The sequence below is a fragment of the Cnephaeus nilssonii genome, assembly GCF_951640355.1.
Source record: "Cnephaeus nilssonii genome assembly, chromosome: 7".
NCBI lineage: Eukaryota > Metazoa > Chordata > Mammalia > Chiroptera > Vespertilionidae > Cnephaeus > Cnephaeus nilssonii.
The window spans coordinates 82,292,244-82,307,178 of NC_137078.1; the positions used below are offsets into that span (position 1 = coordinate 82,292,244).

Here is a 14,935-nt window from a genome sequence, read left to right on the forward strand (position 1 = left end):
TTTTCAGGACACCTCTGCTTCTTGTTTCATCCCCATAAGCACAGAAGACCAAACTTTCTTACTTCTTTCAAGAATGGCACCAGCCATGTTCCAAAGACACTGAGTTTCCATGATACCCTTAAGGCCTCCTCAGGCACCGGGAGCTAGAGTTTACTGCCTCCTCTCAGGAAAACCCTTCTGTCCTGGCCCTTGGGGGTAGGGTGACAAACAGCCAGAGGATGCCGCAGCATTAAAATTTGACAGGAAATGATTTGTCCCTGAGATGTACTCACCAAATACCGGGGCTTTTGCAAATGGCAAGCTCCAGTTTGGGGCAAATGCAGACAGCTTCGAGGCCACCTAGATATTCTACTTGTCCATATTCACCCCTTCCCTTAACCTGCGTCAGCCTGTCACATGCCCAGGACAGCACTGTGGAGGAAGGAGGTGAGGAAAGAAGCATGTCAGCCACTTCAGCCACCCACACTTCCGTCCTGTCTGTGAAAGTCATGTGCAGAGAGAGGTGCACAAATACCCCACAGTACACATGCAGGTGCTTTGTGTCTCCTGCCTCCTTGTGCCCTTCCCATCAGAAGGAGACGTGGAGTGGGATGTGGTTCTAAGTCAATCCATGAGATCCAGGTATGCCCAGGGGTCATCTTAATGCACCAAATATGCCCAGTCACTCGCCAGGGGTTTGCGCTGGTTGAACAATGGATCGGTGTGGCACTTAGTATGCGCAAGACTGTGCTTGGTTGTAGACACGCATCCCTCCTGCTCTCTAGAGAGCATCATCAAACCCCCGGCCTTGAAGAACTGACAGTGTACAAAATAAAGCATAAACAAACTTTCAGCCCTTAAACCAGGCTCTTGTGGTCTCGGTCAGACCAGCTGACCTCGTCCCTCTTCATCACTTCCTGCCGCATTGAAGTTCCAACTCTTCTCCGACACGACGCTCCCTTCCTCCGAGTCTCCTTTCCTGCTTCTCTCCATCCTCCCCTGTCATCCCTCAAACACTTACCGAATGTCTCCTCTGTGCCTTGCACTCTACTAGAAGCTGGAAGGAGATATTTCAAAAACCCTCTCTCCGTCCTCAAGAAACTTTTCATTTCACAGGGAGAATCATTAAGCCAAAGCCACAGCTGTAACAGGAAGTCTTCCCAGGGGCTGGGAGTGGGAGAGAGCGCCTGGCTCGGCCGGGACATCCTAGGCAAGATCTCAGCCTGGGCAGGACTGGGGCTGACATGAATGATGACGCTTTGTCTGGCAGACAAGCAGAGGTGTTCATTCGAGAGCCGAGGGACAGCAGGTGCCAAGTTAGAGCCACAGGAGAGCCAGCTGGGCTCTGCCAACAACAGGCCAAGCCTGACAGTGAGGTAACACCTACTGGTTCCTGGGTACGTGCCATGTGCCGGACATTTTGACAGTTGTCTTATATGCACAAGCTCATTAAATCCTCAGAACAACCCTGTAAGGTGGGGGTTGTTATCACCACTTCCATTTTACAGATGACAAAACTGGGACTCGGAGAGAATGAGAAATGGGTTCCAGGTCTACTCCTTAGTGCAGGGCCAGGATTTCGGCCCAGCACTCACTGCCACCAGAGCCCTCGCTCGTCACCGGCGCTCTATCTTGCCCTCCCACAGGTCGCTCAGTTTTGTGGTGTACAAAGCTCAAGGTCAGTGATGGCCAAAGATGACGCTGCGGTGGAGGGCCTAGGCGAAGGTCCTGCCCTGCGGAGGAGATAGGGTTTTCGGAAGCTAGGAGAGAATCAATGAGCAGGACATGGTGATAAATGGATTTTTATTTCTGAGCGATCTCACGCTGCTTATAGTTCAGAAGAGAGAGAAGAAGCAGGGGACCCACTCTTGCCTGGTGCCACCATCCAGGTGAGAAATTGGGAGGGGAGACTGAGGAGTGGGAGAAGGGCGAGGGCTCAGGGCCTGATGTGTGGAGGAGGAGGAGCCACGTGAGGTGTTAATGAGGACTGGATGAGAGGGGAGGCGAGATCAGGCTGATTCCAGGTCTGGCTTGGGCCACCTCTGGAAGCCTCCTCCAGCCCCAAGGCCTGCACTGCCCCCTGCTCTCCCAGAGGCTCTGCGGTCAGAGGCACACCTCCTCCCCTGCCCTCATCGTTTATGCTGTAATTATCCCCACACCCACCTGACTAGGGTTCTCCAACGGCAGGGCCATGGGTGGGGCTGCTCTGTGTCTCTAGTGCTGACCGTGGCATTTGGCAGTTCCCATGCAATAAATGTTAGCTGGACTCACACACTGAACAGAATGTTCTGTGTTCCAGGCACTGTGTTGGTGCTGGGTGCAGAGTGAGCAACAGTACAGAACCAATGCCCACCTTCATAGGACGCACCTTGGGTGGGAACAAGAAACAAGGTCAGCCTGGCAGCCGGAGGCGGGGGAAGGGGCTGAGTGGGTGAATCGAGGGAAGAGGCAGTTAAGCTCCATGGGGGTGGAGATTTTTGTCCTTTTTCCCCACTTTTGTACCCCCGACATCTAGAACAGTAGCTAATAAAATAAATAGGTGAATACTTAGGAAGGACAGTCAGTGCTATGAAGGAAGAGAACGGGGTGCAAAGAGAGGAAAGGAAATGGGGAGCATCCAGGCTGCTTGGTCCAGGGGGCATCTTTGAGGAGGCAACCTCTCACACTGCAGTCTACAGTGTGAGGCGTGGGAATATGAAAGGGCGAGGTGAGGACGCCAGGCCCCGGCTGAGAGAACAGTGAATAAACGAAGGAATCAATGAAGTCGCATCCATTTGTAAAGGCACCAAATCGCAGCCCAAGCTTGGACACCCCTCCTCCCTGCAAGCAGCGCTGCCCTTCCCTGGAGCACATCAAATGGAGAATTTATGGCGACACATGACGCAGTTCCCACTGAACAGACATTGTCATAAAAGAGGGCTGCAATTTGGTATTAGAAATTGAAAAACCTGGGAGAAGACTGAGGTTGATCACAGATGATAGGAATAGCACCGCTGAGAACGGGGAAAGCAAATAGGCTGAGCGAGGGCCAGCGTGATGGAACTCGGAGGCGTCTGTGAAGCGCTCATCTCGTGTCCCCAGCTTGCTTTTGGTAGGCAAAGAGAGAGAGAGGGAGATAAACATTATAGAATGGAATTACATTAGGCCAGACAACAGGGAATTGCATGCATGATTTTCTCCAAGTCAGAATTTGGTTTATCCATTTGCACTTCTGGGCCCTAACATCGGACGTGGTCAGCACCTGACCAGGAAGGTCAAGGTCAAGCACTTTTCAGGCAGAGCAGTAGAGCACAGGGAGTCATCTGCAGAAAGACACGGGGCCTTGGTCCCTGTGTTCCCAGCAGGGGTTGATGCCTGGCTTGGAAGGAAGGCCCAGATCAAGACGGGGTGTCAGAGGGACAGAAGCCAGGCACCAGCCCCCTCTGCCTTCCTGAAAGGAGCTCCCAAGCTGCTCTGTTCTTCCTCTCCCCGCCACCCAATCCTGGTTCTGCGGTCTTTACATTCCCCTCTCCAATGCCTTGCACCTCTTTGCCAAAAGCCCTCTTAAACCTGACTTCCCCTTGAGGTCATCATTACCCTATGGCCCTCTGCAGTGCAAGCAACTCATGCCCCCCGGCCATGAATGTCTGTTGGGGAGCTGGGCTCATGTGCTCACTCTCCCATCTATTCCACCTGTGTAAACCCTTCTCCTTTGACCTTACGTTGTCTCCTTCCACCTGTGCCACTTTCTACCCTCCTCATGAACATCTCCAGTCTCTTCCTCTCTACTCCGGTTATCACCTTGCCTCTCAGTGTTTTTATCTTCTCACTTCCTCTCTGTGCACTCCAGCCAGACCTTGATCTCCAGCACCTCTGAAATCTTAACTCCACCCATCTGCTCTGGCATCCTTTGTCTCTCTAGCTTCCCCACTCATTGCTCCTCACCCCCTCCACCCACCCACCCCCACCCCCGCTCCTGTTCATCATCTTTCCCTTGACCTCTCGATTCTCCACCCCACACCTGCTCTTCTCACTTCTTTTTTCATTTAGCCTAAGCCCTTGGGTAACCCCTCAGCCATTATTTTAACAATACCCCCAACTCCTTGCCCCATTGTCCTTCCATTTCTCCAAACCCAACCCGCCCCTCAATCAGTCTTGCTGCCCTTCCTCCATTTCTGCGGGATCCACATCACTGAGGGCTTCTGGGACAAGTCACATAGTCCTGCTCTTGGTGTCCCTGTAAATGAGGCATCTCCACCTCCTCGGGCCCCAGAGGTGCATGGCAGTCCATCCAGCCCTGATTTCCTCTTCTCCAGAGTGATTGCTTCAGACATTCTTGTCAACATCAAACCTTCCTCCCCAGGATTGGTTGCTCACTTTCAGCAAAGACCATGACCTCCTCCTTTACTTAGAAAACAGAGCCTGTGTCATCATCATAGGATCTCCTTTAGCCTTCTGGGATCCTACCTCAACACTCATTGCAATCACCTCTTCCCTCGTTCCCCCGAGAGTCCCCAGGTCTCTCAGGCCCTCCCCCAGCAAGTGACTTTAGGCAGGGCAGTGGGGCACAAGGGAGCCCGTTCCTCCTGCCTTCTCTAGAGTCTCACGCCTTTGTTCCTCCATATCTTCAGCTAACTATGTGATATCTCTCATCCTCTCCATCTGCCTCTATATTTTATGTGTCTGTCTCTATCTTTATCTCTATTTCTATCTCTCTCTCTCCTTCCCTAGCATTTGTACATGGTTAGGTTTCTCACATCTTAAAAATATTATCAACTGCCCCCTTAAGTCCATACTCCTCATGTATTCCCACCTAACTTCTCTCCATTCTGTCACTTCCAGGAAATGCCATTTTTAAGTGGCATCCACTCTTCCTGTATCATCTTCCTCTTCTCCCATTGGGTGTTGGTCCCATTGTTACGTTCAGTCTACTCCCCGCTAATTCGCCACTGACCTTCACTAACCTGCTTTTCAGTCCTGTGTAAACTTCCCTGCAGCATGCGATGCTGTTGAGCTCCTTGAAGCTCATTCTTCTCTAAGCTTCTGTGACCCCACTTTCCCCAGGATTTAATCTAACATTGTGCTGGTCCCTACAGTGTTCCTAACTGTTCTGTCCTGGAATGACAACTCTTCTCACTCTCCTTGGATGGTCTCATCCTTCTCATGGCTTCTTTTATCATCTGTGAGCTGAATCCAAATTCTATATTTCTGGACCAGACTTTTCTCCTGCACTTAAGACCGAACCATGAGGCCACTTTCTACTAGCTGTGTCCACTTGGAGGTACCTGTGTCCACTCAGCATGCCCTACTGCTGACCCCCATACCTGGCCCTCCTCCTGCATTCTTATCTTAGTGGAAGCACACCCAGGGTCCAAGGCCCACCCTCATGTCACTGTAGACCCATGCCTCTCCCTTATCCCCTGTAACCTCACTCTCAGTGGGCCTATGGCTTCTTCCAGCTTTAGGCCTCCAGATCTTTCTATCTCTCTCCATCCCCTCTGCTAGAGCCCAGTCTGGGATGCTACCAGAACACCTCCCAGATTACTGTGAGCCTCCCCCTAGAATGGAGGCTCCAGAGAGGCGGGGCTATGTCTGCCCCATTCTCTGTGAACCCCCAGGGCTGGGCGCAGTGCCTCACTAAGTAGACACGCAGGCATTTGTTAAATGAATGATCCCTCTGCCTCCAGAATGACTGCTCCTGACTGTTCTCCAGACAACAGTCGGAGTGATCTTTCAGAATGTACAATATGAAATGCTAAATAGAATGGACTCCTTTGTGGACTCCCAGTCGCCTGTTATCTGTAGCTCAGTCTTATTAGCAGATCTCACAGGCCCTTTCATGGGTTGGCCCTGCTGCCTTCTCCAGCCTCATCTCTCAGCACCTTGCCGACAGTACCTTGTGTGTAGAAAGGCAATATTGCACAGTGGTTAGGAGCCCTAGGACCATTCAACCCATTTGGATTTTTGATCCACCATTCTCTAGCTCTATGGCCTTACATGATTGATCTGTGCCTCAGTTTCCTTCATTTTAAAACGGCTATAATAGTACCTACCTCTCAGGGTTGCTGTGAGGATGAAATGAGTCAATATATCTACAGTGCTCCAAGTGGCTGCCGGCACATAATCAGCACCGGAGTTATTAGTTATAACAGCTGTTAGCTAGTTAGTATCACTGTTGTCATTGCAATCCTACAGTCTTACCACTGAGACTTTGCATGGCCTCATCTCCACCTCAAGGGTGCTTCTTCTCCCTTCTCTCCCTCTCATTCCTCTCTTTTCCCCCAGCTTCCCTGAAATACAATTAACAGATAATACTGTGTAAGTGTGTGTACAACATGATGACTTGATATGCGTATATAATGTAAAATAGTTACCATGATATGATTAGCTAACACAACCATCATCTCATATAGTTAACAATTTGTGTGTGTGTGATGAGAACTTTTAACATCAACTCTTTTAGCAACTTTCAAATATGCAATATAGTATTGTGAACTATAATCACCATGCTGTGCATAACATCTCCAGAACTTACTCATCTTATAACTGGAACGTTGTACCCTTTGACCAATATCTCCTCATTCCCCCATCCCCCAGCCCTGGCAACCACTGCTCCACTCTTTGTTTCTATGAGTTTAGATTTGTTAGATTCCATGTATAAGTGAGATCATACAGTATTTATCTTTCTCTGTCTGGCTTATGTTACTTAGCATAATGCCCTCAACTTTCATCCATTTTGTCACAAATGGCAAGATTTCCTTCTTGTTTATGGCTGAATAATGTTCCAGTGTGTGTGTGTGTGTGTGTGTGTGTGTGTGTGTGTGTGTGTGTGTGTACACACTACATTTTCCTTATTCATTCATCTATCCATGTCTTGGCTATTGTAAATGATGCTGCAATGAATCCCCCTGTCCTTTCACCTGCTGGCTCCTGCCCAGGCTTCAGATCTCAGCTTAGACATTACCTCCTCCAAGAAGCCTTCCCTGATGCCAGAGCTGGGACTGGGGTGAGGGGAGCAAGGTACTCACCTTGGGCATAAAATTTAAAGGAGGTGAAGGATGCCAAAAAAAATTCAGTAATTAATACAAATACTTTAATGTAATTTTAAAATCAAGATTAATGAAAAATGTCGATGATTAAAAACATCAGCATTTGAAATAACCACAGGCTCTGATGATGAGGACTAGGGTGAGACCAGTGAGGTGAGTCATCCAAGTGCAAGGTCAGATCTGGTCTTCAGTTTAGATCTTGGTACTTTTCTTAATGTTGGGTTGCATTCCTAGTCATTAATTTTGAGTTCCTAAAAAAATATTACACTAAGATATGGTGTTGGTTCCTGAGCTTTTGCTGACTCCTGAAGTTTTGTGCCCAAGGTTAGTGCCTCACTCCCCATATCCTATTTCCAGCCCCACCCTCTAGGTATCTATCCTTCTGGGCCCTTCTGCAGCACAATCACACAGTGTCATAAATACCTTCTCCCTCGCCGTATCACAACTAGGTTGTTTGGCCATGGACAGCAGGACCCAAGTCCAGATCTCTGGTCTCCAGCACAGGGACTGGCACAGAGCAGGTGCTCATTACATGCTCTGGTGGCACTGACGCAGAAATGGGGTGGATGTGGGCATGGGGAAAGACCCATACCTACACCTGGGGGAGAGCTGGCAGATTCCTTCCTCCCTCTGAGAACACTGGTTCTCTTGAGCTGATCACACCCTCAGACAACAGCTGTTGGCAGGGACATTGAAGGTGTACCCCACATGTGTATCTTCTACAGCACGGTGGGACCTCACTAAGAAACCTTAGGTCTGGGACCTAGCTTATGGAGTAGGATTCAGCTCTGTCTTCAGATGCTGGGTAACTTCTGTTAGGTCTCCGAATGCCTGCAGTGACAGTCCTTGCCAGGGTCTCACACCCCAGGAAAAAGGGAACCCCTAGAAGAAGGAGGGCCTTGCTGCTTGCTTCTCCAGATTGATTTGTCCCAGGGGCCCCTTCTACCTTCCCTTGGAGACCCTGCAGTTCGGGGACCTAGAGCAAAGCCACCGCCTTCCCGGGAGTGCCTCCGTGTGTGCCCCCAGGCCCTGCACAGGAAAGCCAGCATCAGAGAGGATCGGAGGTGCTTTCAGCACGTGTGTGTGTAGAAGGTGAGGCCCAGAGGACGTGTGAGATGAGAAATGGGAGAGCCGATCTGTACATGAACCCTTAGACCTGGCACCTGGCCTGGTCCACCCACTCTCCCTCACACCCAAGGACCCTAGATGTTTGAGAGAGAGAGAGAGAGAGAGAGAGAGAGAGAGAGAGAGAGAGAGAGAGACAGACAGACAGACAGACAGACACACACACACACCCTTCTTTCTGCCAGTTCTCAGCAAGGAGCTGGAGGCCTGGTTTGGGGAAAAACATGAATGTGACAACCAAGTGCCCGCCCATATAAGGCAGTGCACAGAGCTGCCTGTTAGGTCACACACGGAAACTTTGGGGACTGTGGCTCCCGGCAGCCCATAATGATGTCTACAGAAAAGCCAGGTTCCCCTTGGCATGACAAGCCTGGGAAGGTGTCCAAAAACCTCCCATTACTCCAGCCCTCTCCCAAATCATGGGGCTCTTCCAGTCCTCACCTACCATCTGTCATTTCATTTATTACTCCCTATATTTCTCTCAGAATGCCTTCCTCCCTGGGAGCAGAGCTTCTTCCCCGCCCTCTCTCTTCTCTCCTCCCCGCCCTCCCCTCAGGCCTCCTCCACCATCATCTCTCACAGCACCAAACACAAGGCTGGTGGAAGTGGGGGTGTCTCCTCCGGAGGAAACTCCAAGGTCTTGGTGAGGACAGATTCCTTTCCTGGGGTGCCTGGGTCCTGAATGACTCTCCCGTGAGGCAGCCAGCCCATTGTGCCCCCTGAGTCCAGGCCCCAGAACTGTCCCAGGGAGCCCAGCCCAAGTCTGACTCCCCACTGTTGAATCAGATAAACTTAAAAGCATAGCTAACAAGGCATTTGTTTCATTTTACCTGCTACCATCTCAAATTGAATTTAAAAAAAATATATATCTTCATGCAAGTGCTTCCCTATCAGAAAGCAGCCAGTATTGATTCTCAATCTCTGGTTTGGGGAGAGGCCGGCAGCCAAGCATCAGCTGCCTTCTCATCTCGTGCCTGCCGCTGCCACTCCAGAACGGACTGCACTCAAGATCTGTCAGGTGGCATTAGGAATACAAATGCAGAGTCAAGTTCAGCAAGAGAGTCTCCAAACTTGGGGGCTTGTCAGCGGGTGGGACAGGCATCCCAAGAAGGAGGCAGACACACCTTCCCGGAATGAAAGCATCCCAGCACCTAAGAACACTTTCTGTGGACAGGGCCTTGGGCGTTTGACAGGAGGCAGGGTTGCTCACCGAAGATCTGCCTGTGTCACTGGAAGCACTGACTCGTGGCTGCGGAGCTGCAGCTCCACAAGGGAATGAAGTCAACTTTTGTCTCTGTTCTCTTGTCTTCCTGTCTTTCAGAGATCGAGCAGGGCAGCTGCGGCGACCCCGGCGTGCCTGCCTATGGCCAGAGGGAAGGCTCTCGCTTTCGCCACGGTGACACACTCAAGTTTGAGTGCCAGCCTGCCTTTGAGCTGGTGGGGCAGAAGGCAATCACGTGCCAAAAGAATAACCAGTGGTCGGCTAAGAAGCCAGGCTGCGTGTGTAAGTGAGCAGGAGGGGACCACGCGGGGTCTCCGCCCAGAGGCAAGGGCCAATCCCAGCTATTCCAGGGGCCCCATCCTTGGGAACCTTGTAGATCCTAACGACATCACTCTGGTTGGTTTCTTCTATTCCTCACAACACTGCTGGTGGGGTCCTCATTTCTGGCAGTGACGTAGACTGTAGCACTGAGAAGGGTTGCCCTTGACATTTGGGGTCCTTCTTCAATGCCATCTTCCCTCCCTGGTGATCCTGGAGAGCAAGGTATAGGCCACTGGGGCTCAGTTCACTAGGCTCAGACCCAGACATTTCCTCCTCACCCTCGTTGCCACCAGTGACACCAGACAGTCAAGCCAGGGTGGAAAGGACTAGTAAGTCTGTCAGATTGGACTCTGTACCAGCCTCTGAGTGCTGTGGGGAGCCATGGCCATGGCATTTCTCAAACTGCTTCCTCTTGGATTTGATTTAGGGAGGGTGGGGATCAAGCTGTCTTTGGATTATTGATCTTTTGGCAAGAAAGTTGGAGTTGAGTGCTCTGTTCTATGGAAATAATGAGGAGGCCCATCTTTCTTCTTTGACGGGATGGTCATTCTTTCAACGCAAATAATACTTGAAGTCCAGGGTCCCAGCGGGTTTGGCAAGTGTGAGGGGACTGTGTGTAACTAAGAGTGGTGCAGGCTTGGTCTCTATTGAGAAATCCAAGGATCCAGCTTTTCTGAGCTGTCACTTCTTCCCCCAACCCTCACTGCCCAGCCTTCTCCATCTCTTTCAATCTGCTTCTCTCGGGGAAGGGCAGACAGCCTGACCCTCTGCTCTTCTCAGCCAGCTTCTTGGAGCCTCTGAGTGCTGAATACGAGGGCACGGTGGCCCTCAGGATTGGGGGAGGGAATAACCTTAGAGGCTCAGGGAACATCCGTGCTGACTGAGAGTTTGGTGTATGAATTGGTGAGTTGGGTCACATCATTGTGATTATACTTTTCAAACAACAACAGAAAAATCACTTTGTTTAGTTTAACCCAGCATTTTTGATGACTTGTGAGTTTATGTAAAAATTCTTGCAGAGGTTTAAAGATCAAATCACTCTTAGGTACACATTAAACAAATCACTCTTATTGAAAATAATAAAATTGCATGAAATCTGCCCATCTCTGTGGCCTGACATGGTTAGAATAGAGTGCCTGGCAGTGTTCACCTCATAGCACACTGCACACCAAGGGGACTGGAGGGGTAGAGCCAGCAGGAAGCAGCTCAGGGAGCACAGGAGCAAGGGACCTGACAGTCAGAGACCTCTCCTCCCCCTGTCCCTCACGGCAGGAGCCGGTGAGTGGAGTGGAGCTCCGCTGGGCAGGTTGGAGGTAGGGCTTCAGAAGGTAAAGGCACAAGCTATGGGAGTCCAGGGTACTATGGGGCTTCATCTCTGAAATCCAAGTACATAAAGCAACTGGAAAGGGCCGGGCCTCCAGGGCCAAGAGCTGATGGGAATAAAGTGGTTGGCAGACCAGCCAGCTACTTCCGAGCTGGATCACGTTCCATGCCCCACAAACTGAGACCTGGATGTAGCAGAATGCTACCTGGAGAGAGGGAGATTGGGCTGTCACGCAAGACCTCCCAGGATTTACTTGACCCTTTGGCTCTTAGGAGTAGTTTTAGGAGATCTTTCTAGAACCTTCAGTAAGGGCAGAGGACCAGCAGGCCCTTCGTTTCCAGGAGCAAAGCTGGCAGCTTCCGGAGCGCTGGGAGCTGATGCAGACAGCTGTGAAGAAGAGGGCAGAACTGTCCTGGCGAGTACCAGGCAGTGTTCTCTGTGGTGTAAATAAAGCGTAGGGGCCCTGGGCTTATTGATGAGAACAGTGAAGCAGGCAGGCGCTCTGGGGGCCAGTACAGCGTCTCTTTTTCTGGATGATTCTGAGACCTAGCAGGATGGCATCCCAAGGCAGTCCCATCACTCAGGTTTTCCTGGTCATTTGGACGGAGCAGGACACAGCTCACGTCTCAGGGATGATGGCTTCAGTGGAGGAGGCCAGAGAGCGCCGGTTGGCCCCAGGCCTTTGCGCCACACAGCAAGGTTGCATTTGTATTTAATGAAAGTGAGGGGCGCCATCTGGCAGCTCCACCGAGTTCCCAACCCCCGAGTCGCTATTTCCAGGGGTTCTAGGCTGTGCCCTCGGGGGGTGGGGGTGGGGGTGGGGATGGGGTGGCTCACAGGCTAATGAATGGTGAAAGGATGGTGATGAGCAAGTCTTGAGAAAATTTTGGATTCAAAATCGGAGACATGTTTCTTCATCCTGGCTCAGCTGCATGACAGTGGCCAGGACACCTTTGCTCTGGATTTTGGTTTACTAATGTATCCAAGAGATAACTCTCCATTCTGGCTCCAAGAATTCTAAGCTTCTATGATTATATTTACAGGAAAAAAGGGCCACCCTAGCCGGTTTGACTCAGTGGAAAGAGGATCAGCCTACGGACTGAAGGGTCCTAGGTTTGATTCCGGTCAAGGGCATGTACCTGGGTTGCAGGCTCCATCCAGAGCCCTGTTTGGGGTGTGTGCAAAGGCATCCAATAGATGTGTCTGTCTCACATTGATGTTTCTTTCTCTGTCTCTCCCTTTCACTCTCTCTAAAATCAATGAAAAAATATCCTCAGGTGAGGATTAAAAAAGAAAAAGAGAACCGTGACATGAGCAGTTCTCACATTTTTCACAATAAATGCTTGGAGACCATTTCCTAAAATGGGTCATTCACACAGCACGTCACACTTTGAATGAGGGATAATGTTAAACTTTGGTGTTCTGCTCCTGACCCCAGATCAAATATATGATGATGTGATCAATAGGAAAGGGACATCTGTGAGCATCTATAAAAGTATAAAAAGTACAGTCAGTCCCTGTGTTTTATAAAGCCATCATAATGTAAATGCAAAAGCCTCTCCAGCGAAAGTCAGCTTAAGTGCCTGAAATTTTGCCCCGCGCTAGTCACAATAAATATTAATGCAATACTTAGCAAACAATACTGTTCTTTCCTCCTGGAAATTAAGAAGGAGATTGGGGAAATATCTTCATGGCTCAGATTTCTTTGAACAATTTTCCCCCAAAGTGGAAAGCAGTGCCTTGTTCTTCCCTTGAAACATTTTCTTCAAAAACAACTCCTTTCCTGAGAATCGCCCTGCCGAGACTGCACAAACGCACGCTTTCCTTCATGTTTCAGCACATCTTCTGTAGCCAGCAGAGACTTCAGAATAATTGTGTTGGCTTTTGAGCTGCCCTCACAGTAGTAGATGCTCAATAGATGGTCTTTTTCCACGAGGTTTTTAAAGAAGATGATATTTCTCACAGTGCATAGCATTTTGAAAGAAGAGGTGGAGCCAGCGTCCTCCCTCTGAGTCTGTCTTTCTCCCTGGTTAATTCACATGTCCAGGGATCCCTGCTCAGACTCAGTTGGAAGCAGTACCGCTCTCCATCCATTCAACAGGATTTACTGAGTGTCTGTGCTGTGCCAAGCACCGTGCACTGGGTTCACAGCTGTTGAGTCTGCCTGGGAATGTGCTCAGCGTGGTGTCCTGGGAGAAATCTCTGGCCAGGGTGCACTTGTTCTTCACCTGCTCCACACTCTGATATTTCATCCCCTTTCTTACAAAAGCATAGAGAGCCTTTCCCATGCAACCATTCCCCTGATTCCTCCATAAGAAGAGAGACAATGAGGAAGATACAAATAACTCTGGTGGTGGGTGGTTGACACAATACTTGATGCTTTGTTGATGGGCTAGCAGAGTGTTTCACACTTCATAAAATAGCCAGGAAACCAATTATCAGTCCATTAGCAGCTACTTTCAAAAGCAGTTATAAAACAGCCTTAACCCAGAGATAAGCTGAGACTGCAGAAATGTAAGCTTGCCTTCACCATCTTGTAAACCACCAGGAGACAGGGTGGGTCCTCATTGCTCAGTTCCTCCTGTCTATGGCAACTGTGAAAGATGAGGGCAGGGCCTCCTGGGATGGGCACAGTGGAAGTTATAAATCTCGAGAGACCAAGGAGGGAGAAGTGGGTCCTTGGGTGCTCAAAGAAAACGTCACAGCAGAAATAGGGCTTGGGTTGGGGGTAAAGGAAGGTGTTCTACACAGAGATGCTGTGGGAAATGTCCTCTCCTAGTACCTCCTGACTAGTCCTCTAGAGTTCTCCCCCAATGCAACCCCCACCCCAGGACACATATACACACATTGCTGGACAGAGGAGTGGATTGGGTCATAGGTTCATCAGTATTCTCAACCTCATCACTACTGACATTTTGGACCAGCTGATTCTTTGGGGGCAGCTTCGTGTGCTGCACGATGTTCAGAAGGACCACTGTCCTCTACCCACTCGAAGTCAGCATCCCACACACATGCCCCTCCAACAGTTGTAACAGGCCTGGGGAAAACACCACCCAAGATCAGGAAGCACTGGTCTAGGATAATTTAGTCTTACCAGATTCCAAATATGAAGAAATCTGGGTATTTGCATTTTAAGTGAGGCTATCACCAAACTCAGGGATCTATAGAATTGTGACAGTGAGAAAGCGTGGGGTAGGGGCAGATGCCGATATTTATTAGATGTTTTATGTCCTTAGGAAGATGTGACTCTTCCCTATAACTTAATGGAATTTTTATTCTCTCATTTTATAGATGAAAGCAAATTCCAAGGAAACAAGATCACTAGCTCAGAGGTTATGGAGCCATTAAGTGATGGGCTGGAATTTGAACTGTGGCAGAGCAGGTTCCTACTCCTAATCTTGCCATCTCTCCATTGCACCCAATTTCCAGAACCCAAGGAGTCATCTGCAGCAGCAAGGGCAAGAAGTCTTAGGCAAAAGTACTAGGCCAGAGTACGGAAGCTAATCTTTGGCTGAGTTAATCCCATAACTCAGTAACAGAGATAACAAGACTTAAATTCATGAGGGCGAGATCCATAACCTTTGTGGAAAGTATGTCAGTGTTGTGTACATACCAGTAGGCACTATACCAGTGTAGAAGCCTTTTCCTAATCTTGACTTTCTCTCATCCCTTCTCCTCATCCATTTATCCACCCATTTTTGATTTATTGAGCACCTGCTATGTACAAGGTCAACTGCATAAGAGAGTATGACTCTTGCTGGTCAAATTCTAAACTGGAGGACCTCTGGGGATGAGCCTGCTCAGGGAGGTTGAAGGGGGAGTTTCTTAGCACCATGTCCTATACAATGTGTGTAACTCCATTTCAACAAGTATCTGGAGCAACACGGGCTTTTGGTACATTCTACTCTTTAAAAGTTTAAATAAATTTAAAAGGTT

The 14,935-nt window shown here is 49.6% G+C and overlaps 1 protein-coding gene across 1 annotated transcript in view; it reads left to right on the forward strand.

The window, feature by feature from the left end:
• Nucleotides 1-14,935, forward strand: part of CSMD2 (CUB and Sushi multiple domains 2) — a gene marked incomplete at its 5' end in the record, with an annotated part of 537,662 nt that overhangs the window by 314,781 nt on the left and 207,946 nt on the right. Inside the window, 1 exon segment of the mRNA XM_079778373.1 lies at nucleotides 9,454-9,636. Coding sequence (XP_079634499.1) covers nucleotides 9,454-9,636 — 183 coding nt within the window.